Source organism: Peromyscus maniculatus, chromosome 2 (assembly GCF_049852395.1).
Source record: "Peromyscus maniculatus bairdii isolate BWxNUB_F1_BW_parent chromosome 2, HU_Pman_BW_mat_3.1, whole genome shotgun sequence".
NCBI lineage: Eukaryota > Metazoa > Chordata > Mammalia > Rodentia > Cricetidae > Peromyscus > Peromyscus maniculatus.
In genome coordinates, this window is record NC_134853.1 from 42,302,157 (window position 1) to 42,327,024 (window position 24,868).

General features: G+C 39.6%; 1 protein-coding gene across 5 annotated transcripts in view; it reads left to right on the forward strand.

Annotated features, from left to right (window-relative positions):
• The window catches only part of Pcmtd1 (protein-L-isoaspartate (D-aspartate) O-methyltransferase domain containing 1), an 88,469-nt gene that overhangs the window by 12,626 nt on the left and 50,975 nt on the right, over positions 1-24,868 (forward strand). For 2 of the 5 annotated variants that reach the window (XM_042270916.2, XM_076563998.1), the window contains exon 2: positions 19,687-20,108. The exons of 1 other annotated variant lie outside the window; for it this stretch is intronic. In XM_042270916.2, coding sequence (XP_042126850.1) covers positions 19,802-20,108 — 307 coding nt within the window. In that variant the 5' untranslated portion in view covers positions 19,687-19,801. Of the gene's footprint in view, positions 1-9,632; positions 9,657-15,134; positions 15,253-19,686; positions 20,109-24,868 lie in introns of those variants that run through there. 2 more of the 5 variants (XM_076563995.1, XM_076563997.1) reach the window with 2 other exon arrangements.

A 24,868-nucleotide genomic window follows, 5' to 3' on the forward strand; every position in this document is an offset into this window, starting at 1 on the left:
AAGGCTCTCCCTGTATCACTGGAAGGTACTACACCTATCCTTGAGTTATTTTTAACGAAAAGTGTTTTGTTGTTTTATAAACAACACACAAAAAGCATTTCATCTCTCAATACCACTTTTTGTGGCTTTTATTTTACAGTGAATTGAAAAGATGCTGTATCCAGTTGGTTCTGTCAGTATGACCCTGAATGAGTAGTTTTACCCAAAGAGAGGGAAAACTATCACAGTTAAAACATTTATTTTATTTTATTTTATGTGTGCATGGATGTTTGCCTGTCTGTGCATGATGTGTCCCTGGTGCCTGCAGAGGTCAGAATAGAGTGTCAAATACCCTAGAACTGGAGTTACAGATGGTTGTGAGCCATCACGTGGGTTCTGGGAATCCAACCTGAGTCCTCTGGAAGAGCAGCAAGTGCTTGTACCCCTTCAGTCCCAATTATATTTTCTCCCTTTGTTATTTTTCTTGATCTGCTTTTCAGAAATGTTAAAGTACTCTCTTTTGGTTTATACACACAGAGAAGTAACTGGGTCATAGTTTTTCCTTTGTGGTGCAGTTGATTTCAAAGTTCAAGAGAGCAGTTTCAAATGTTAATAATGACTATTATTGACATAGTCTCATGTTATTGCTATTGTCACCATAATTCAACAACAAAGAATCCATGTGCCATAAGAAGCTCTTGTGACCTAAAGAGGTAGGTGAAAGGAAAGACTCCGTAGAAACTGTACTTGTCTTTGTTGTTTTCTGAAAACATTTTAAATCTGCACTTTCCTGTAAGTTTTGTATATTCTTTATGCTTAATTTATAGAACTCCAATATTGTTCTTCTGTGAAATCTTTTGAATTTCTTTTCTCTTTGTATTTAAGGGTATGTCTATGTGTACCTTTTGCTGATAATAATGATCAACTTGTGAGCTGGAGGACACAGAACTGCTAATTCTACTTGTTTTGGGAGCCCTTACATCTCCACAGCAGTCTTTCATTGCTCACATATAAACCCTGAAAACTACTTACAACTTTAACTGTGTTAACATAAACACTGCTCTTGCTTCCAAGGAACAGTAGGGAGTTTATTCTGAGCCAAATGTGAGTGATGTTGCCCCATAAATGTGAATTTGAACAATGTATTCCATTGTAAAATAGCTGTACAATTTTGTACTAAATTCATTGGTGAGGGGCATTGAACTCTAATAGATTAGGAGAATCTTACAACATTGTTAGTTTTTTGGTGGAAGCTAATAGGCTGCTAAGTTTAATGGTTTGTTTAATCTTTTACATAGTGTCAGAAGAATGTTAAGTCAGATATAGAGCTTGATAACTGCCTTAGAGTTTCCATGGCTGTGATGAAACACTATGACCAAAAGCAACTTTGAGGGGAAAGGGCTTATTTTACTTAATCTTTCATATAGTAGTTCATCAAAAGCAGGAACTAAAGGTCAGGTACTCAAGTAGAGTAGGAACTGGGAGGCTGAAGCTGAGGGGTTCTGCTTACTGGCTTGTTCTTGAGGCTTGCTCAATCTGCCTTCTGAATGCAGAACTACCAACTCAGGGATGGCACCACCCACAATGGCCTGGGCCCTCCCTGGTCAATCACCAATTAAGAAAATGCCTCATGGCTTTGTTGCAGACAGTCTGAGAGTGGCATTTTCTCAGTTAAGATTTCGTCTTTCCAGGTGACTCCAGTTTGTATCATCTTGACAAAAAAGTAGCCAGCGTATGCTTGTAGATGAATTTAAACAATCTTATTAAATAAGAAGCACAGAGCCAAATACAGGGGTAATAGCTGAAGAGATCAGAGAAATAGCAAATAGCCATGACTAGCCTTAGCTTACCACCATGCAGTATCTTCCCCAGAGAGACCTTCTTCCTGTCTAACCTGTACTTTTATTGCCTTCCTGTTCTGCCTTCTCATTGGCTCTAACCCAGCCACATGACTTCCTCATCACTGCGTGTCTATACAGACCTACCAGTCTCTATGGTTGGTACTGGATTTAAGGCATGTATCACCACATTGGCTGTGTCCTTGAATACACAGAGACTCTGCCTGCCATGTGATCGGATTAAGGGCGTGTGCTACCATGGCCTGATTTCTGTTTATGGCTTGTTATAACCTCTCATCTCCAGGCAAACTTCATTTATTAACATACAAATAAAATGTCACATTTCCCCTTTTTATTCTAATAAAAAGAAAAAAGAAAAGTTATAACTAATATAAGAAAAACTGTGTACAATAAGTACAATAACTGTATACAATATAAACAAGCAATAAATAACCTCAACAATGTCTAGTCCATTTGCATTTGACAAGCTCAGAGAAAATATTCCATTATTTATCCTATTTTATTATAACTATAATCCTTGCTTGATAATTGTTTTGTTATATGTAATTTTACTAGGTTAAAGTTAAAACCTTCCTTTTTGAAAAAAAAAAAAAGGAGAAGTACTGTAGCTATCACTCTGTATGCTGTGAATGTTTTGCTCGGATTGATTAATAAATAAAATGCTGATTGGCCAGTAGCCAAGCAGGAAGTAAAGTATAGGCGGGACAAGTTGAGAAGAGAATTCTAGGAACAGGAAGGCTGAGTCAGGATTTGCCAGCCAGCCACAGAGAAAGCAAGATGTAAAGGCAAAACTGAGAAAAGGTACCAAGCCACGTGGCTAAACATAAATAAGAATTATGGGTTAGTTTAAATGTCAGATGTAGAGCTAGTCAGTGGTAGGCCTGAGCTAATGGCTGAGCAGTTTTAATTAATATAAGCCTCTTGTGTGTTTACTTGGGTCCAAGTGGCTGCAGGACTGGCAGGTGAGAGAGATTTGTCCTGACCATGGACCAGATAGGACACGAGAAAACTTTAGCTACATATGCTAATGTGTGTACACTGCTACAGTTTGCTCAATTGGAGTAACTTGTTATTAATTATTATTGTATTATTAATACAATATTTTTCTTCTGTTTTCACATACCAGATGAGACCTATGAGATATAAATTTTGTTTCCTAAATTTGGGCATCTAGCAAGTTGCAGAATAAGGGCTCTAAGCTAGATACACATTGCATAATAATTGTTATTTTAAATGTGTTTTGTTTTTTATTTATATAGAAATGAGTGCTTTCTGTTAGAACATAATTAACAGAAAACTTGATAGGAAGTTATAACCTGATACACTTACATTTATTTAATATAGCATTTCTCAACAGGTTGAGAACCCTTTGGGGGTCGAATGACCCTTTCACAGAGGTTGTCTAAGATCATCAGTAAACAGATATGTACATTATAATTCATAACAGTAGCAAAATTACAGTTATGAAGTAGCAACAAAAATAACTTTATGGCTAAGGGTCACCACAGTGTGAGGAACTGTTATTAAAGGGTGGCAGCTTTAGGATGGTTGAGAACCACTGGTCTAATAGGTCTAGCAAATTAGTAAAGATATATTCCTATTAACATAAATCTTGCCAAATTTTTGCCAAACTTTTACATTTGCTGAGAGTTGTGACTCTACTGTAACCTGTATGGATATAGTTGAAGTAGATTTTTTTTTTGAGCTTGATAATCCAGAAATTTTCTATAAAATTTTAACAGAATTAAACAAAACAAAAAAAGGCAGTAAAAGAGTGGCTTCCTGTTACAGCTTCTGTGATCACACACACACACACACACACACACACACACACACACACACACACACACACAGTTTTAAGAAATTAAAAGAGTAATTGGGACTTGTCACCTTATATTCCTATGTTCTACTGTTTGACTATGCCTTCTCTTATATTAGGATACCTTCCAATGACGTGCAAAGATTGGATTTTCTATTTTATACCTAATAAACTTCCTAATTATGATCTTAGACAAAGCAACTGCTAGTTAGCTCAATTTGGTTCGAGGACTCTTGGAATTGAGCTTAGCTTTGGGTGTGTGCTCTCTGAATCTTTACCGGGCATTGTTCCTGAAGCATAAATAGGAAGTCAGTTTTGTTTGTTGGATAAGAAAACTGGCAAAATATTTCTATGCAAAACACTTCAAATATCCACATAAAAAGCAAAATCTAATATCTTTACTATTTTTTTATTTAAAAATTTTGCTTTCCTTTTTTCATTTTAAAAATTATATCCTTTCGGAAACTGTTTTAAATAACTTTCATTGAAAACACACTCAGAATTTTAAAGTGCACCATTAAGAGTAGTTTTTGTCAACAGTTTACTGTTGGTTTGAAGACCAGTCAAATTAATACAAAATAATTCTTTTTACAGGGACAATAATTTTCTAGAACAAAGACAAAATCATCTGAAATTCTTTCCTTAGTGAGCCTGTGTTCTCAAATTACTGGACCAGTCTCGTAGAAGATACTAAAAACACAGTAGACAGCTGCTGAGGTAGAAAGCTCATGTGGTGTCATATGCCCTTAGTGATCCCAGCATTTTGGAGACAGAGGCAGAGACAAAGGCATCTCTGTGAATCTTGAGGTCCACCTGACCTATATATTGAGTTCTAAGACAGCTAGGGCTACATAGTGAGACTCCACTTTAAAAAAAAAAAAAAAGAATAAATAAATAGCTTTGACAAACGTTTTGATTGTTAAGTGAGAGTTTTGTAAATGAATATCATTTGAGCAGAGTCATTAAACTACTGATGATAAATTCATCTTTTAAGATGACTTTCTTATCAGTTAGCTTTAAAGCCTGAAGCATTATTACAGTCTCATACCACGTTGAGCCCATAACTGTCTGTAATTCCAGCTCCACGAAATTTAGTGTCCTCTTCTGGCCTCTAGGTACCTGTACTCATATGGCAGAACACAGATATATGCATATATACATAAATAAAGATAAATCTTTAAAAAACATAGTTTGTGTTTATCATTGAGTATCAAGTTAATTTGATGTTTTTTTTGTAAGCCAATAGTGAACAGCCTAGTCTTTGATTTCCTTCGTAATTCTTTATAATTTGCCTATCTCAGTAAGGAAAAAAATTTTCTCTGGTGCAGTTGCCACCAAACTCAAAGCTGCCTTGGTCCATAATGCCAGGGACAGTAGCTCTCTGGGTTTTAGAGTTCTTTGTTTATCTCTGCAGACATTGTGTTCTCTTGGGTTACATTCTCATTTGCACTAGAGCCTGCTGAGCTTTGTCTCCTTTTTTGCAGAAAAGTTGCAGCTAGGAGCAGTAATTGGCTCCTCCTTTCAGGGAGCTCACGGAGAAGGAAAGTGAGTCAGCATCCATTCTGTTCTCCTCCCACCCTGCTACATCTGTCTGCATCTGTCTACTTTCCACCTACTTTGACTTTTCAGCACTTAACCCTCCACAAGATATCCCTAAGCAGCCCCAGAGATACCCTAATGATGTATGGATCCTCAGCAGTTCTTCTGTACACCAAATGGATTTAATCCACAGCTCTAAATTTGGGAAGAATAGCAAGATTTCCCGAATCCTTTTAGATGAAAATGTGTGAACAGGAGCTTTGTTTCCCATCCTCCCAACACTAGAGAGAAGATGCTGAAGAGAAAAATCAGCATTTAGTGACTTGTAAATGATGACTTTCTTATCAGACATTAACTGCTAACTGCTTGAAATATTGAGTCCTTTGTTCTGTCACTTCTTTCTCTTTGCATTTTCTTTGCTTTTATTGCTTAACAGGATTTAAGCACTTCTTCGTGGAAGAGAAAAATGACAAGAGGGGACAGTGCAAGTTGTGACCAAAGTAATAGAAATACCAAGGTGTGGGCACCTGTGCAGAGGAGACTCAATTATGTTAGCTGGCAAGACAGTAGGGAAATTAGAGCCAGAAGGGTCCTGGGAAACAGTGCCCCACTCACAGGGGTGAAAATGACACCCCAGAGACTTGCGGAGTTGACACTGCCCACAGACAGGTGTTGTTTTTGAGATGTATTTGACATGTTTTCCTTTGAGATGATTAGTATAGAATTAACAAATGACACTTATATAGTACTGACTTTTTAATACTGTGCAAGTTAGAGGATTATTATTGAAACCTCAAAATAGCCCTTTTAATACAGGCAAAACAAGCTTTGGTGTAATCAGTTCATGATCCCGTTATGTAGCAGTTGTGGTAGAGCATGATGCCTTTGGATTTTGGAAGACTTTGATGATATGAAAATATATGTTTTATTAAGTGAAAGTCCTAAATGATATTGTTAGTGGGGTGATCTGTGTTCCCTTTTGTTTATAATAAGATAGCTTAAAAATAGACTTGGAAGCTTGAGGACCATTTTATTAGTATTTGAGGAAAAACAGCAGTACAGATGAGCTGCAAATCTTACAGCTGTGGAGAGGAGGGAGGTGGAGAAAAGGAGGAGAGAAAATCATGGCTTTTGAGTCCAAGAAAGCAGGCATGGCATGTTCTGTAAGTGCATAGCAAGAGGTGGGGAGAATGAGTAAGGAAGTCCAGAGTGTCAGAAAAAGCATGCTTTGGCTTTTAGAAAAAGGCATAGGAGTAAAGAGAAGGGGAAATTATGCTTTCTGGATTTAGAACTCAGAATGTGGGCAAACTTCCCAGCGAAGATGGCATCGAGGAGCCAGAAGGGGAAGCTCAGGTTCATTTTATTGTGAGGGTGGTCACCTCCCATTCCATCTCCTTAGCATGTCTCCAGTTACATTTTATTGTGAGGGTGGTCACCTCCCATTCCATCTCCTTAGCATGTCTCCAGTTAAATCATCTTTCCTGTTGGGGTGGATGGGGGATTAACCCCTGGCTAGGTGATTGACAGGCCCAGTCAAGATTAAAAAAGTTTTTTTTTCAAGACAGTGTTTTCTCTCTTGTAGTCCTGGCTGTCCTGGAACTCGATCTATAGACCAGATTGGCCTGCCTGCCTCTGCCTCCAAGTACTGGGATTAAAGGAATACACCACCACCACCAGTTCAAGATTAATTCTTTTTCTTGACTTTTTTTGCTTTGTTTTTTGTTTTGTTTTGTGTCCCGCCCCCCACTCTGACAGGGTTTCTCTTTATCCCTTGCTGTCTTGGAACTCACTTTGTAGACCAGGCTGTCCTCATTCTTGCCTCTGCCTCTGGAGTGCTGGGATTAAAGGCCTTCACCACAATGCCTGGTTTACTGCATTAATTTTTTTGTTTTTTTGAGACTGGGTTTCTCTTTGCAGTTTTGGTGCCTGTCCTGGATCTCGCTCTGTAGACCAGGCCTGGCCTGGAACTCTCAGGGATCTGCCTGGCTCTACCTCCCAAGTTCTGGCATTAAAGGTATACACCACCACCGCCCAGCCCCTGATTTAATTCTTTTTTTTTTTTAAATTTATTTATTCATTATGTATACAGTGGTCTGCCTGCATGTATGTCTGCAGGCCAGAAGAAGGCATTAGATCTCATTATAGATGGTTGTGAGCCACCATGTAGGTCCTCTGAAAGAACAACCAGTGCTCTTAACCTCTGAGCCATCTCTCCAGCCCCAGCCCCCCCCCCCCCCCCCCCCCCCCCCCCCCGATTAATTCTTAAGGAAGGACACAATACTATATAGGCTCAAAGCCTACCATGTGGGGAGCGTCATCAATGACCTCCAAGACTACTAATCCCTGTCCAGTTACCTGGCAGTATAAGCAGTATACTATTAATGCTGTGTTTAAAAGGCTTATAGGACCAGCAGGATTGTGCAACAGAGAAAGTGTCTTGCCTTGAACATCTCACAGACTGAGTTTGATCCCTGGATTCCATAGGTTGATGGAGAGAACCAACTCCCAAAAGTTGTCCTCTGATCTACCAAGCATATACTGTGGTACCCCCATACCCTCCTACAATAATAACAAGTAATTTTTTAAAGCATGTAGGTGCTTAGAAATGCTTCTAGAACACTGGTGTTCACTTTTCTGCAGAAGTGCTGTTAGAATCAGGTCAGTCAATATTATGAAGATGTTTACAGTAACTGTTTAAGGAAATGTATGATAATATACATTAATATGGCAGTGTAAAAAGAACATTTTTGAAGTTCTAGTAATATTTTCATGTGATCACTTTTTTTCTGCACTAGACTCTTGTTAAATATGCATTTATTCCTTAAGAAGTTATTCTCCATCTGACTTTATTACGTCCCTTGTAGTTTCTCCATGTGACCTCTTCGACTTGCCAGTTTTGTTTCAACACTTCATGTAAACCCTTCAGGAGCTAAAGACAGAAGCCTGGAGCCCTGGCTTCTTCTTGTTTGTACCCTTTGACTCACATACTAGAGGGAGCCCGGGTTTATCTATTAAGCATCGATAATGAGCATGCTTCTGGTTTTCTTTTAGTTGTTATTTTTGGATAGCATTTTCCATCTGTGGTCACTGACGAGGTTTCAGTTTCCAGTGGCCTTCCTTGCCTCTGCTCTCTCCTCCTGCCACTGCTGTGCAGAGGAGACTGTCCACATGAAATCAGCTGCCAAGTTTCCACTGTTTATACTGCATAAGCAGTGTGACTACTGTCCCCCTCCTACAAGGGACACATTGAAATTATTTTCCTTGTCTTTGGTTCTGTTTTTTCTTAGCATTTTTTAAATTAAATATTTTTATTTTTAATGGGCAAGTACTAGTTATGCATTCACATGCTTAGACATTTGGTCTACAGCTGGTAATGCTGTTTTGAGGCTTTGGAACCTTTAGGAGGTGGGGCCTACATGAAGGAAGTGGGTTGTTGGGAATGGGGTAAATTTTAGAGATAATATCTTGACCTACTTGTCTTCCTCTAGCTCCCATTTCCTGTCAGCCCTTGCAGTAGCCTTCTCATGCCCCTGCAGCCATGAACTCCAGTTGCTCAGGTGCCATGACTCCCTGGCCAGGGTGAACTGTACTTTCCTCACACCATGTAGTTATTTGGTCACAGCACTAAGAAAAGAAATTAATATCAGAGTTATAATATGTCATTTTGGTATTTGTAACAAGAGGTGATAAAACCAGGCTACTTAATAAATCTGTTACTTCATATACTTAATATAGAGTTCATGTTCATTATATTATGACCCCCCCAGCGTGGGTGTGGGTGTGGGTGTGGGTGTGGGTGAGGGTGGGTATAGTCAGGATAATTTCTAGGAGTCAGTTCTTTTCCTTCCATCCTGTCTTGGGACAGAGTCTTGCTGTTTTTACATGCTATGTACTGTAGGCTGGCTGATCAGTGAGTTTCCCGGCAGTTCTTCAGTCTCTGTCTCCTGTCATGTCATAGGAGTGCTGGGGTACAGATATGCGACACCGCATGTGACTTCTTTCCCATGGGTTCTGGAGATCAAACTCAAGTTGTTAGGCTTGCATAGTAAGTTCTTTTACCGCTGAGCCATCTTACTGGCCCACATACCATTTTATGCAAATGGGCATTTTCATTCTTTCTATCAAATCCTTTGGTCAACATTTTCCCTTTTCTCATGGACTTCCTCCTTACCTTCTAGTAATAATCATTTAGCTGATTTCTAGAATTCTACATTTGTAGATTCCCTATAATGTAAGACCTTGCAGTATTTCTTTTCCTGTGTCTGGCTTAATTGCATTGTATAATACTCTCCAGGTAATATATAATGACATGTTGCTGAACAGTATTTTATTATGTATTTACATGACCTTTTTAATTTTATTTTTTTTAGACAAGGTCTCATGTAGCCTAGCTTGCCCTCAGAGGCTAGCTGTGAACTTCTGGCTATCCTGCCTCTACATCCCAAATGGTGACATTACAGGTACATACATCACACTCAGTTACCTGATGACACATACCATGTTGACCCATTTGATTGTGCAGTAAAGACTGTGAGGGTGCAGATACCTATTCAGTGCATTGGTTACAGTTCTTTTGAATCTATATCTGTAAGTGGGATTACAGGATTATTTGATAATTCTATTTTCCATTTTCTAAGGAACCACTACACATTTTCTGTAATGGCTAATTACCATTCCTACCAGCAGTGCTAGGGCTCCTGTTTCTCCCTCAGCACTTTTTATCTTTTTGAAAAAATAGTCATTCTAACAGAGGCGAGGTGATATCTTCCTGAATGTGTTTGTATAGGTTTCTATGCAAACACACACACACAGGCACACGCACACACGCGTGTGCCTGTGTGTGTGTGTCTGTTTGTGTGTATTTTGAATAGGGACTGGCCATGTAGCCCAGGTCGATCTTGAACTTGTGATTTTTCCACATCAGCCTCCCTAGTGTTGAGAGTACAGGTGGTTTTGATTTGATTTGAGAATGCAGTGGTTTTTGATTTGAGTTTTTCTGAGAATAGTCATGGTGAACATTTTTCATATATCTGGTGGACATATTTGGGTGTTCTTCCAAGAAAGCTCAGTTCAGCTCCTGTTTCGTGGCTGGGTTCTTTCTTGCCCCTGAGTTACATTCCTGGCCATTAGCCTCATATCAGATGGATGCTTTGAAATGTTCTCTCTTAGTGTGTCAGTTGTCTTTTCATTATCATTCCTTTGCGCTGTAAAACTCTTTAGTCTGACGTACTCGCAGTCATTTTTTATGTGTGTTGTCTATGCTTTTGGAGTCACATCCAGTAGATGTGTTCCCAGATGAATGTTGAGGTGTTAGACATTTCTCCTGTTGCCTGCCTGCTCCTGCACTTAGCTCCTATCCTTTCTCCTTTCCTTCCATTAACTCTTACTGTGTAGCTCTTGGTGGCTGGGAACATTAGCTATGTAGACCAGGCTGGATCCAACTTGCAGTAATCCTCCTGCCTCTGCCCCCTGAATGCTGGGATTGTGGGTAGGATCTACTATGTTCTGTTCCTCCATTTTCTTCTAGTAGTTTTATAGTTTGTCAGTCTCATGTTTAAATCTTTTATTTTAATTTTTATTTATGTGCATTTCCCTGTGTGAGTGTATCCCATGTGTAAGCTGTGCCTCTTCAGAAGCCACACGAGGGTGTTAGATCCCCTGGAGCTAGAGTAACATGCAGTTGAGAGTCACATGGGTTCCTGAACAGAACTCAGCCCCTCTGTGGGAGCAGCAAGCACTCTTAGTCCTTTCTAGTTAAATTTTAATCAACTTTAAAGTGACCTTTGAAGGTAGTGTGAAATAAGGACCTAGTTTCAGTTTTTGTGTGGATACTTACTTTCCCCGAAGTTTCCTGAAGAGATTGTACTTTCTTCAGTGTGGTAGTGTTGACACGTTCATTGTGTTCCTCTGCTTCTTCTATGTCAGTGCCATCCTATTTTGCTTACTGAAGCTACTGGAGTACATTTTGAAATCAGATCATGTGGTACCTTCTGGATTGCTCTTTTTGCTTATCATTGCTTTGGCTGTTTGCAGTCTTGTGGTTCCATATGTATTTTAGGATTGCTTTTCTTTTGTGTGTGAAAATGGCATTGGAATTTGTACTGAGGTTGGATATTTTACCCATCCTCATCCAGGATCAGGATTCCATTCCCTTTATTTGTATGGTACAGTTTTTTTGGGTTTGTAGACTTCTTGCTACTGGACATCTGGCTGAGGCCCTTTTCCCTACCTGGATAGAAACTGTGTAGGCAGGGAGAAGCTCTTCAAGTGCTAGTTATGCCACCTCTTATAGTCCTTGGCATTTGACAATAATGAGCAGTGGTGGTGGCAGGTGGGTGCTCTCTTGTGCAGCGCTTGAGTTCTAGGACTCTCACATCTACACATGACAGCTCTGGCACCAGGCCTAGGATGTTGGCATTCCTCAGATCCTAGCAGCTCCAGCAGTCAAGGCCTCTTCTCTTTAAGTCCTTCTGTCTTTCAACCTCAGCTTTGCATGTTGTTCCTTTTGTTCCTCTTATAGCCCCTTCTGAACTCTTCAGCTACCTCTTTTAGGCTGTCAGATCGCCTGCTGTTTGCTCCACTGCACTGCTGCTGCTCTGCTGTCTGAGATGGCACTTTCTTTATACCAGCACACACTGCTAAGAAAGTAGTAAGAGGCGGCCTCAAAAGACAAATCTATTATAGAGCCTAATGTTTCAGCAGGAGGAAAGGCAGCACAGGAGGGTGGTTCCTAGCCAACTCTCTTTGATCAGCCTGAGTGGCTTGCTTCTGCAGCCAGAGGAAGGGTGTTGGCACTAATTACAGCAGACCTCACATGCAAATGAGGCTTTGTGTTCTTTTTGATAGTCATCAGGGAAGTGCTTTCTACCCAGGATAGGAGTGGTTGTAGGATCATTTAGACCTCACCAAGGGCTTGTGTTAGTGGAAAGTCTGGTGTAAGCTGTTTGAAACAGTGCTGGCTGAGGCTGTATATTCAAGAGCTATAGCACTATGTTGTATGATTTGGTGGTTTGAATGAGAATGGTTCATATGTTAGAATGCTTGGTCCTCAGTGAATGGAATCCTTTGGGAAGGGTTAGGAGGTGTGGCCTTGTTAGAGGAGGTATGTCACTGGGGGTGGGCTTTAAATTTTCAAAAGCCTATGCCAGGCTCAGTCTGTCTTTGTCTATGTCTCTCTCTCAGATGTGCTCTCAGTTAGTGCTTCAGTGCTTTGCCTGCCTGCTCCTCTGTTCTACACCATGATGTTTATGGACTAACTTTCTGAAACTAAGCAAGCCCCCTATTAAATGCTTTATTTTATAAATGGCCTTGGTCATGGTATCTCCTCACAACAATCGAACAGTAACTAAGACACACACAATGTGTTCAGAACATCTGGTGTTGGCATACAGGTAGTAGTCTGGTAGACTGATTAATAGTCCTTTTGCTCATGCAGCCAGGATGATTCTAATAGCTACTAATTAAGGAATCAAATTGTCCCATGTTCCAGGGTCTCTAGTCTCTGCTTATTTACAGAAAAGGTGAGTACCAGAAGGAGTACTTTTAGTAAGAATTTAGGGAACTTAATATTGACATGAATAGTGTTTTTACAGTGTTTACCATTTTGTCCAGTGTCCTAAGGAGAGGGGGTTGCCCCTCACCTATCATCCTCTTCAGTGGTAAATTTACTTCTATGTGTTATTAGAGTTAAGTTTAGTGCATGTGTCCTCAAAGCCCTAAGAGGCCAGGGTTGGCACCCATCTATTATAAACCAATTAAAAATCAAGTTAATAGTGAAAAGTAGGATAAGAGGATTTGTTTGATATGGCCACATTGGGGAGAGGGACATTGAGATCCAGTGACTTCCCCTAGTCCATCTTCATGTCCTTACATGAGGGTTAGGTTTAAATATCATAATTAAGCAGGGTGGTCTATTTGAGATCACCCCACCACCCCACTCCAGTGCTGGGATCATAGACTTGGACCACGAGATATTTCTTCCCTTATGGTGATCCTGAGCCACTGAAAACCAAAGGGATTCAAAGCCACTGGGGATTGAACCAAGGGACTTGTGTATGCTGGGCAAGAACTCTATCCTTGAGCTTTATCTCAGTCTTTTCCCCTCCTCTGCTTCCAGTTTCAGTTTTGAAGGAAGATTTCACATATTCCTGGCTGGCCTCAAGCTTACTATGTAACCAAGGATGGCTGTAGCCTCTGATCCTCTTCTTTCCATATGTTGGGATTACAGGCATTTACCACCATTCCTGGCTCCTTTTTGTGACAAGATCTCTCTATTTCCCAGGCTGGCCTTGAATTTTATCAATAGTTCTGGCTAGCACAAGCTAATCCAAATTGTGACCCTTGTGCTTCAGCCTCTTGAGTAACTTGGCTCTTGTCCTAACTTGGTGCATCTCATAATCTTTGGGATGTTGATTTTTCAGTTTCAATTTTTCGAAGTTATTAAAAAATTTTTCCTGAGTTCTTTGTAGGTTGTTAGGGAACATTTAATGTTTCATTTTCAAGTACTTGTGAATTTTCCAGAGTTTTTCCTGCCAACTGTGTTTGCTTTTGCTCCATTATGCTCAAAAACATACTTGATATGACTCCTGATCCTCCTGAGTGCTGGCATTACAGGCATGAACCAACAATCCTGGCTCTTTGCTCTCTTTTGGTTACCATCTGCTTGGAGTATTTTTCCAGCCTTTCATTCCTAGTTATGTGTGTCCTTAAGGCTAAAATGAGTGATGGGTTTACATAATGAGATGAAGGAAAATGAATGTTGGCATTAGTATGTAATCATCTACTAATACATTAGGGTTACTCTAATACAGGTGATTTTGGGGCCACAAGAGGGATGCCAGATGCAGGTCTAGTATCAGTAGCTGGGTAGAAGCACGGCTTATATCCTGACTGGGATGGACCACAGCAGTATTGGATTTCATCAGACTGTTTGGGAATTGCTTATATCTGGAGTTTTCCACTTATATTTCAGACCATGGGAGATGATGAGTTAACACCTCATTATGGGAAAAGAAAATACAATAGATAAAGGAAGAACACTGTATGGTCATTTCCTGGGTTTCCTTGTCGCCTTTTGTTCACATCTGATCTCCTACTAGAACATGAAGGCTGGATCCTGGCATGGATTCATGCACCATCTTTTGTTTCTGTGTTAATTTTTTCATCCCCTGAAGTGCTTGGGGTCAGACCTATTACCATAGATCTGTAGGCAGGTTGACCCATTATAGTTGTGTTGTGTTGTTTTGTTTTGTACTCTTTGGGGGACCACAACCCAGCTCCAAAATAAATACATGGAGACTAATTCTTACTTATGAATGCCCTCCATTAGCTTGGCTTATTTCTAGCCAGCTTCTCTTAACTTAAATTATCCCATCTACCTTTTGCCTCTGTGCTTTTACCGTTCTCTATTCTATATACTTCTTTTTACTTCTTACTTCATGGCTGGCTGTGTGGCTGGGTAGCTAGCCCCTAGAATCATCCTTCCCTTCTCCTTTCCTCACTCCTCTCCCTCTTCTCATATTTCTTCTCCTATTTATTCTTTTTGCCTGGCAGCCCTGCCTATCCTCTCTCTCCTGCCTAGCTATTGAGCATTTGGCTCTTTACTAGACCAATCAGTTGTTTTAGGCAGGCAAAGTAACACAGCTTTACAGAGTTAAACAAATGCAAATAGAAGAATGCAACACATCTTTGCATCACTAAACAAATATTCCACAGCATAAATGAATGTAAACCATCTTAAACTAATATTCCACAACAGCCCACCCAAAAAGCATTTGCTAAATGGAGATAAAATTGTCCTCTTCTTGTTAAAAATCTCTTGGTTTGCTCAATGTTACCTATAATAGATTTTTAAAATTAGAAGTAGGTCTCCTGGGTTTTGATTGTTTAAGAGTCTTCTTAAGTTGTATGTAAAAATTCTAATTTGTTTGGTTTTTCAGTAGGAGAAGGTCCATAAATTTGGTGAGACCATGGAAAAGGGTCCATGCCAAAAAAAGGAAGAGGAATCACTGGTCTACAGGGAAAAATGGTTAAGACTCTAGAAAGTGCCAGCTATAGGTAATTTCTCAAAAGTCTTATTCTTGTGATTAAGTTTCTCAACCCACAATCTCTTTCACCATGTGTGCCTTTAAGGAAGCTGTCTTCAGTTCCACTTTGGGTCCAGGTCTCATTTTGTGTTCTTCCAGACTCTTTTGAAGTATAGCACTCCATCTTTTTTTAATGTATAATTTCTCTCTTCAAGGTGAATGTGGTGATAGTCCTCCCTTCTTTCTTTTTGGCTTATTGTGATGTTTAGTAATAAAACATTGTGAAAGGTTTCTGCCAGCGAGTATTGGTAGTTGTTTATTTATTAATATTTGCCTCTGTCTCACCAAGAGATAGGCTGGAGTTGGCTCAGCAGACCCACTAGATAACAGTACAGGCTGATCTAGCTGAGGATCCTAGGAATTTGGATTCCATGGAGGCTCACAGCCATTTGTAACTCCAGTCAGACCCCTGGGTGTACACACACACACACACACACACACACACACACACACACACACCACACTGTTGTGGAATATTAGCTTAAGATATGTTACATTCATTTATGCTGTGGAATATTTGTTTAGTGATGCAAAGATATGTTGCATTCTTTTATGTTGGATTTGTTTAACTCTGTGAAGCTGTTACTTTGCCTGTCTAGTCTGATTAGTCTAATAAAGAGCCGAACAGTCAATAGCCCGGCAGGAGAGAGAGGATAGGCAGGGCTGCCAGGCTGAGAGGATAAATAGGAGAAGAAATATGAAAAGAGGGAGGGAGGAGTGAGGAAAGGAAAAAGAGGATTTAAATTAAGAGAAGCTGGCTAGAAATAAGCCAAGCTAATACAGGGCATTTATACGTAAGAATACATCTCCGTGTATTTATTTGGGAGCTGGGTGGCAAGCCCCCCAAGCAATACACTTCTGTATGCTTAAAGCTGTGGTGGTAATCTAATTGTATTGAAATATTATTTTGATTTGTACTGAAATATTAATTTGATTGTATGTTAATAAATAAAGTTGTCTGGGGGTCAGAGCTATTAGAGCCATAGCAAGAGTGTGGCGGTGGTGGCACACGCCTTTAATCCCATAGATATCTGTGTGTTCAGGGTCAGAGCTATTAGAGCCATAGCAAGAGTGTGGCGGTGGTGGCACACGCCTTTAATCCCATAAGATCTCTGTGTGTTCAGGGATACAGCCAGCATTGGAGACATATGCCTTTAAGACCTAGGGGGCTGTACATTCAGACAGTGACGAGGCAGTCATGTGTTTGGGTTTACAACCAATGAGAAGGCAGAACAACATACTTTAAAAATACGAACCGAGAGGAAGTAGGTCTCTTTTCGCGAAGCTGGGACAGCAGGAGGAAGGGTGAGATTTTAGCTCTGAGCTCTGACCTCTCGGCTTTCTCTTTTACATTGTTTCTGTGTTTCTTATTTAATAAGACGGTTGGTTACATCTACATAAAGCTTTCTTGATTTCCTCAGTCACTTGTAACACTTTATCATCAAACCATGGATCACTCATATATACTGGCAATATTACAAATGAAGGTTGTTTTAACACTATTACATGAGTATGATTATCCATTTGGGAAATATAATTGGTTAAAATGCAATTAAGCCATGATACATTAAACACAGAACTATTCATAGAAATATTTTCTTCACCAGTTAAAAAAAAATAGGGCATTTTGACACAAGCTAAAACAGTTCCTTTCAGAGGACAAACAGGTTTTAAGTGACTGGAATGTCCTGCCACTGTTCCCATGGCAGCAGCAAGTTAACAAACATAAGTTTGTGGAGATCCAGTGCTGGAATACCAAATTCCAGCTGATAGTCCTTGGTCCTAAGATTGTGCTGTAGACATAAGATAATCGTCCTGATTTCTGGACCAATCAAGAATATACTGCTGTGTCCCTGTGATGTTATACTTTAAAGGAACAATGCCAGTACATCATCTCCATAGCAAAGTTTTGTTAGACTCTCGCAGTTCTTTTGTGTGTGGAGGAAATTGTTCAGAGGGTGCAATATTACTTATCCAATCACCTTGAGGAAGCAATAACTGTATACAAAGTGTACATTGCTTATCATATGCCTTCTATGTAGTTTTGAACAGGATGAATTTCATGATAAACTAAGAAGGGTCAGTTTCTTCTTAAGCCTTGGAACTAATACTAAGGAAATCATTTTTCTATCTTTCATAGTCAAGCCATTTGTTAAATGTCTATTTGTAATCCAAACTACTCTTGTAAAATTGTTTGGTAAGTGCAATATTAGATACCAACAGTGACTACTTCTCTGCCTAATGTCATTTAAATTCCTGTTTTGAGAACTGATTCATTGAGTACAAGATGATAAAGTTGACAGATGTACTTAGAGGTTACGTCACGTAAAAAGTAAAATAAACCTGGCTCAGTGGTTAAGAGCACTTTCTACTCTTCCAAAGGACCCAAGTTTTGTTCCTAGGACCCATGTCATGCGGCTCACAGCTGCGCAACTTTAGCTTCGGGGGGAATCTGATGCCTTCTTCTGGCCTTCCCAGGCAGTTAGGTATCTTTAGGGTTTCTATTGCCACAAAGAGATACCACGATCACGACAATTTTTATAAAAGAAAACACTTAATTGGGGCTGGCTTATATTTCAGAAGTTTACTTCATTATCAGCATGGTGGGATGCAGGCAGACATGGTGTTGGACAGGTAGCTGAGAGTTTCACACCTGGATTGGCAGGGAGTAGGAAGAGAGAGACCCTGGGCCTGGCTTGAGCTTCTGAAACCACAAAGCACACTCCCAGAGACACACTTTCTCCAACTAGGCCACACCTAGAACAAGGCCACACTTCCCAATAGTTCCAGTCCCTGTGAGCCTATGGGGGCTCATTTTCATTCAAACTACCACAGCATCTTTGAGCAGAAATTTGAGTGGATCTTGATAGAGAATTTTTTTTTTTTTTTTTGGTTTTTCGAGACAGGGTTTCTCTGTGTAGCTTTATGCCTTTCCTGAATCTCGCTCTGTAGACCAGGCTGGCCTCGAACTCACAGAGATCCGCCTGCCTCTGCCTCCCTGAGTGCTGGGATTAAAGGCGTGCATCACCACCGCCCAGCGATAGAGAATTTTTAATACGCCATAGTGGATATACTATATAAGTTGCATACAGTCATGAGTATATTGAATTCAGAGAAACTCATGGGTCAGTTTCTTAATTGTGTATGCAGGAAAGGAAGAAAATGAAAAATAAAAAACTTGTGTCCCCAAAGAAGTGATGCTAGCCAACATTGTACTGTTAACCCCTGTTCTTGTAAATGTAGAAAAGCAGTCTGGGGCCTCTGTGTCTTCAGAGTCACTAAGGAACTCTCTTACAGAGAGCAGGGTCACCTTACATGGTGACTCCATTGTTCTCTCATGTGATGTTGAAGTATTTTATTCAGCTGTCGTTTATTCAAACTCATTTATGGTCCATGGACCCACCTCCATCTGCCTAGTGAAAAAAGTATTGTGAAGTGATAGCATCGTTTCCCACTGAGATCATGCTTCATAGTGTTACTGCCACAAAGAGATATCAGTCTGCTGTTAACTTCCAGAAGTCTCAGTCTGGAAACCTTTTATTTGAAGTATCTAGACATGCCAGATGTAAATGAGCATTCCAAGAGTTTTTAAAATATTTATATTTAGTTTTAAGTGTATCTGTGCATAATGTTCCAATGCTAAACGATTAGGCTTGTTAATAAAAGCTTGTAGTCTCATTATTTATTGTAACAAAATTTTTCAAACAAAGCAGTTATTGTGTTTGTACATGTGCATGAATTAAAACAGTGAATCTGGCTTTTTTAAATTTGAAAGTTCAGGCTGACCTTGAGCTCATGAACCTCTAGCCTTTGCTTTCTTAGTGCTGGAATTGCAGAAATGCTTTCTCACCCACCATGCCTGGCTCCTTTTTGTTTTTGTATTTTTTATCTAGTTTTTCAGTAATAAATATTATATGAAATATATTTAAAATGTATACCATGTAACTATATTAGCTTCTAAGGTCAGGAATTTTAAGTCATTAAACCAGGATTACTCTTACTATAAATGTGGCTAAGTGATTTAGAGCCATGCTTTGAATCGGAAAGGTCTGGTACTAAGATGCAGTGGTCTCATTTTCTAGACCAGCACTGTCCAGTGTGGCAGCCACCTGGTAGCTGCCTGTAAGCACTTGAAATCTGACTAAGTCAACTAATTGAATTTTAAACTGCATGCAGTTATGATCAGTTCATCTGTGGATATGTGATCATGATCACCATATAGGACCAGTACTAGTTAATTTAAATTCTGAGCCCTGGTTTTCTAACTTCCATGGTTGTTAAAAGAATTAAGTAAAATATTTAAGTCATTTAGCACTGTGGCTAGAACAGAATGTATTCATGGAAAATGGTAGTTAAATATTAATGACACATTAATTTAAACTTGTTTGTTTTTACTCTTTTCCAGGTTTAATTTTTTTTGGAAATCAAGTTCAATATTAAAAAGAAAAAGCACACATTATTGGAAGCCATTTCTACTAATTCCGATATATTTTAACTTATGATTTGATTTGAATACTGTCATGGGAGGAGCTGTGAGTGCTGGGGAAGATAATGATGACTTAATTGATAACCTTAAAGAAGCTCAGTACATCCGCACTGAAAGAGTAGAGCAAGCCTTCAGAGCCATTGACCGTGGAGATTACTATCTGGAAGGCTACAGAGACAATGCTTACAAAGACTTAGCCTGGAAGCACGGGAACATACACTTGTCAGCACCTTGCATTTATTCTGAAGTTATGGAAGCTTTGAAACTTCAACCAGGATTATCTTTTCTTAACCTGGGAAGTGGAACCGGATATTTAAGTACAATGGTGGGCTTAATTTTAGGTAATTTTATTTTTGTAAATTTCTATTTATAAAATGAGCTCAGTTTGCGTGGCTCTTCATGACCTATAGTGTTTGTAACCGAATCTAGTATGTCTGAATGTGTCTGTTTAAAGCGGTATAGTTTTTACTTAGGTGTGGAAACACATAGTTGAAATCTCCTCTTTCCCAGCCCTGAACCTAATAGTTGGTCAGCTCTTGCACTGTTATGTCTAGTTATGGTAGATACAGATATAGTATGTCAATGCTTGAAATCAGCAAGGGCTGGATACTTAACTAGCATGCACAAAGTCCTGGTTTTGACTCAATATTTCACATACCAACACGGTGGTAGGAGAATCATAAATCAGTTGTCCTTAGTAACATACTACATAGTGAGTTTGAGGCCAGCCTGGGAAACATGAGACTTTCCCACTCCAGCCCCCACTCCAAGAAAGTAACTGGTAGGCAAGAAGTTCAGTATATGACCACAGCTACTGGATACTGTCTCAAGATGTATTTGCCATCCTGCATAATTAAAACCAAAGTATAGTTATTTTTCTTTTTGTTAGGACTGTACAGTTGGTGAAAAAGGTAGTACTTAAAAAGGAAGACATAAAGAGCATGTGTGAAGCAATGGTTATAGCTGAGTGTTAATCCATTAAGCTGCTCTGGAAGCTGAATCCCTATGCTATGCCCCCATACTTTGATTTGTGTTCTATGTATTAAGTCAGAGGGTTGGACCTGGAGCAGTGCTTACACATAGCCTGTAATTCTGAGGCTGTGAATTGTGTTTAGTCCTGCCCTGCACAGCAGCCACATTTACAGAATCTCTTTCCTCAGCTTGTGCTTGCCATAGTTTTGTTACAGGGATCCAGGCAGAAGCTGGGAGAGCAGGGCATCTTTGATTTGGTAATATGCAGTCAAGGGAAATGATGCCCGCTAAAGGAATTTTGTTTGTTTGGTTTTTTGTTTTGTTTTGTTTTTTGAGACAGGGTTTCTCTGTGTAGTTTTGGTGCCTGTCGTGGATCTCACTCTGTAGATCAGGCTGGCCTCGAACTCACATAGATCAACCTGCTCTGCCTCCTGAGTGCTGGGATTAAAGGTGTGCACTGCTGCCACTGCCACCACCACCCGGCTGGGAATTCTTGTCTCACTTCAGAAACTGGAATATAGAGCATTCTTGTTTAGCGAGGAGAAGTTAGAGTTTTGTTTTTTGTTTTTATCCCAGATTTTTTTTAACAATTAAAGTATACTTGAAGCAATTATCTATAAATTTAATTTTGCCCCAGACTTAGAAAGTAGATCACTTCAAATCCTAATATGTTGCATTGGAACATCATTTTCAGTTTCAGATTAAAAATAAATTCTGTTCTGCTCACTTCTTAACTGTCTTCCCAGAGCTCAGAATTTTTACAAAGGACATCTCAGCACTTTCTTTGTTCCTGTGTAATTAAGTTGAAGATGGAGAGAAGAGAAAAAGAAGCCTCCCAAATCTTTTACCTTTTAAAATTGAATTAAATACCAAACCATCATCATTATTGTTATTCTTATAGCTGCTGATTCAGGTAGGGGTGGTTCCTCCCTCTTCTGTTCCTTTTTGGCAAGGGTTATATTCCTATTTTCCTGATAGACCCTATACTACAAAAATTATAGTTCATAATAGAACCAGTAATGTATACATACACTTATCCAATTTAAAGATTTTTCTTAGTCTCTTACTAATTCTCTAGTTAGCAGAAGTAACTAAGGAGATTCCTAGAATCATTCCAGTGCTGTGGATACTGACACAGTGATGCTCCAGCATGCACTCCTAAGGTGAAGCAGGCTACAAGTAGGGAACTCACTGCCAGCTTGTTCGGAGGGGCTGGTGTGTGCTACCATCCTATTTGGTCTACATGCCTCTTATCACAGGATGCTAAATGATTCTTATTCAGAATGCTTATATTACCTTTGCCCTGTTCACACATGTTCTCTCTCTGTGTTTACATGTGTGTATGCTCTTCCCCCATTTCCTCTTCCTTTAATCAGGTATGGTTTATGTGCCTGAAAGCTTACCATTTTCTCCCCTTCATTTTTATTGTATGTGTATGAGTGTTTGGTCAGCATGTATGTCTGTCTGTGCACCACATGTGTGCCTCGTACCTTTGGAGCCCAGAAGAGGGCATTGGATCCCCTGGAACTGGTGTTACAGAAGGTTATAAGCTGCTGTGTGGGTGCTGGGAATGAATTGGAAGAGCAGCCAGTACTCTTACCCAGGCTGTCTCTCCAGCCTCAAGTTTACACATTTTTAGGTCATCAACTCGGGTTTTTAATAAAACTAGAATTGCATAAACTTTGTCACGATCTAATCTTTAAAAACCTCTGTTGTATTCAGTAGTATACACTTTTGGTTCCTACTGTAGCCTTGGCAGCCAGTTGTACCTACAGATTGCCTTTCTGGATCTTTAATAGCGGTGGGATCACACAGTAGTTTTTTGCATCTCGTTTCTGTCACCTAGCTGTAGCTTCACAATTCCCATGCTGGAGTCTGTGACTGAGTAATCAATGTCATTTTACCCCCCCCCCCTTTTTTTATCAATTCACAGTAGACTGGTGTTTGAGCTACTATTTTTGGCTTTTGGGGAGCACTACCATGGGAATCCTGTAGGAACTCTTGTGTGGACAATTTATTTCTCTCGAGTAGATCTTAGAACTGGAATTGTTGGGCTGAAGGTAAAATTATATCTGCCTTTTTAAGAAATTGCCAGACTTAAAATGTGGCCTAAGTGTTTAATTCCCACCAACATGGTATGAGATTTTGTTTTTTCAACATCTTCATTGACACTCAATGTTATATCTGTGTCACTGGTCTGTGTATTTCCCTCTCTGCTGGGTGTGGACCAAACTTAGGGCCTTGTGTATGCTACACATGCATTTACTCTACCACTGAACTACACCTCCTTTCTAAGAATCTGAGCCTGTGCTGGAGAGATGGCCCAGAAGTTAAGAGCACTGACTGCTCTTCCAGAGGTTCAGAGTTCAATTCCCAGCTCACATCATCTGTAGTGAGCTCTGATGCCTTCTTCTGGCATGGAGGCAAACACACAAAACACTGTATACATAATAAAATAAATCTTAAAAATGAAATTAAGTCTTGGCTTTTGCTCTAGGCTAATTGCCATGCTTAGTTAAAAAACAAACAAACAAAAAGCAAAATGGAGCTTCAGTTGGGCATGGTACCACATGCCTACCCTTCTAATACTCAGTATTCGGTAGGCTGAAGCAGAGTGATGTTAGAGACCTATGGTTGAAGTCAACCTGGGTTACACAGTGAAATACTGTTTCAAAGTGGGAGTGGAGGCCTATTGGTAGAATAGGTAGAATGTTGCCTAGCATGCAGGAAGCCCTTGGTTCTATCTCGAGCATCCCATAATCTGGACATGGTGTTACAAGCATAAAATTTAGCACTTGGGAGGTGGAGGTGAGAAGATCAGAAATTTGAGGTCATCATTGGCTACACAACAAGTTCCAAGCCAGCCTGGGATACAGGAGGCACTGCCTTAAAAAAATAAATAAAATAAAATAAAAAGAATAAAGGAGAAGAAGAGGGAGGCCTTTTAGTAGCTGTCTTAGTGGATGTGAATTGTCTCATTGGAGTTTCAGTTTGGCACTTCCATAATTAATGAAGTGAGCATCTCGTCACTACTAGTTGGTCATTTGCATAGCATTGGTGCAATGTCTATGCAAAGGTTTCCCCTATTTGATGCATGTTAAGATGAAAGCTCTGCTCTAGCCTCACTCATTCCAAAGCCTGCTCCCTCTCAGAAAGCCCACCAAGTGGAAGCTCCTCCCCCAAAGCTCCTCAAGATTGCACCTACAGGGTATTTAAGCTCCAGTCCATTATTACCTGGGAATGCTTTGCTCAGATTAAACCTGGTCTTAGTAATTTGGCTTGATTTCATCAGCAGAGAAACCCACTACCAGGAATACAAAATACTTATTAGTTGTTATTATTGTTTGTATTCCTTTATGTTTTGAATGTAAGCATTTATTAGCATAGAATTTTGTGTTTCTTCAGGTTTTTGTAAGGACCTCTTTAAAGTGGTCTGGTCCCAGTTCCTGGTGAGATAGAACACATTCTGCAAATGTCATGTTTCGTGCTAAGGGAAATTCTATTTTTTACATTAAGCATTGTTTTTAGTCTTGATCTTCTATCCCATGTTTTAAGGAAAGATTTCTGGGGGAATTGAGAGAGAGCTCAGTGGATAAGAGCACTGACTGGTCTTCCAGAGTACCCAGGTTCAATTCTCAGCACCCGCATGGCAGCTCACAACTGTCTGTAACTTCAAGACAGACATACTTACTTCCAGGCAAAACACCAGTGCACATAAAATAAAAATTTAAAAAAAAATTTAAAGATTTCTTTTAGTTATTGTGAATATCATTCTTGATAAGTGACTTGCTTTTGGTAATGAACAAATCTTTTAAGAATGTTTTCTCTTAGACTTATCACACTCAAGCTGCCAAAGTGCCTTGTTGTATACACTTTACTGTTTACTTCTACATAGGCATCTGTGCATCTTGTTTTCCAACCTAATACCCTGCATTGCATCATTAGCATGGTTCTTTTTTTTTTTTTTTCCGCTTTAAAAATTAGTTTTTAAAGTAACAGAATTCTTTCTGGCATTTTCATACCTACTTCCTTTTGTTTTCCAGCCCATTCTCCTTCCTGCCTTTTCTTTTCCCATTGTGTGCTGCTTCTTCTTCTTCTTCTTCTTCTTCTTCTTCTTCTTCTTCTTCTT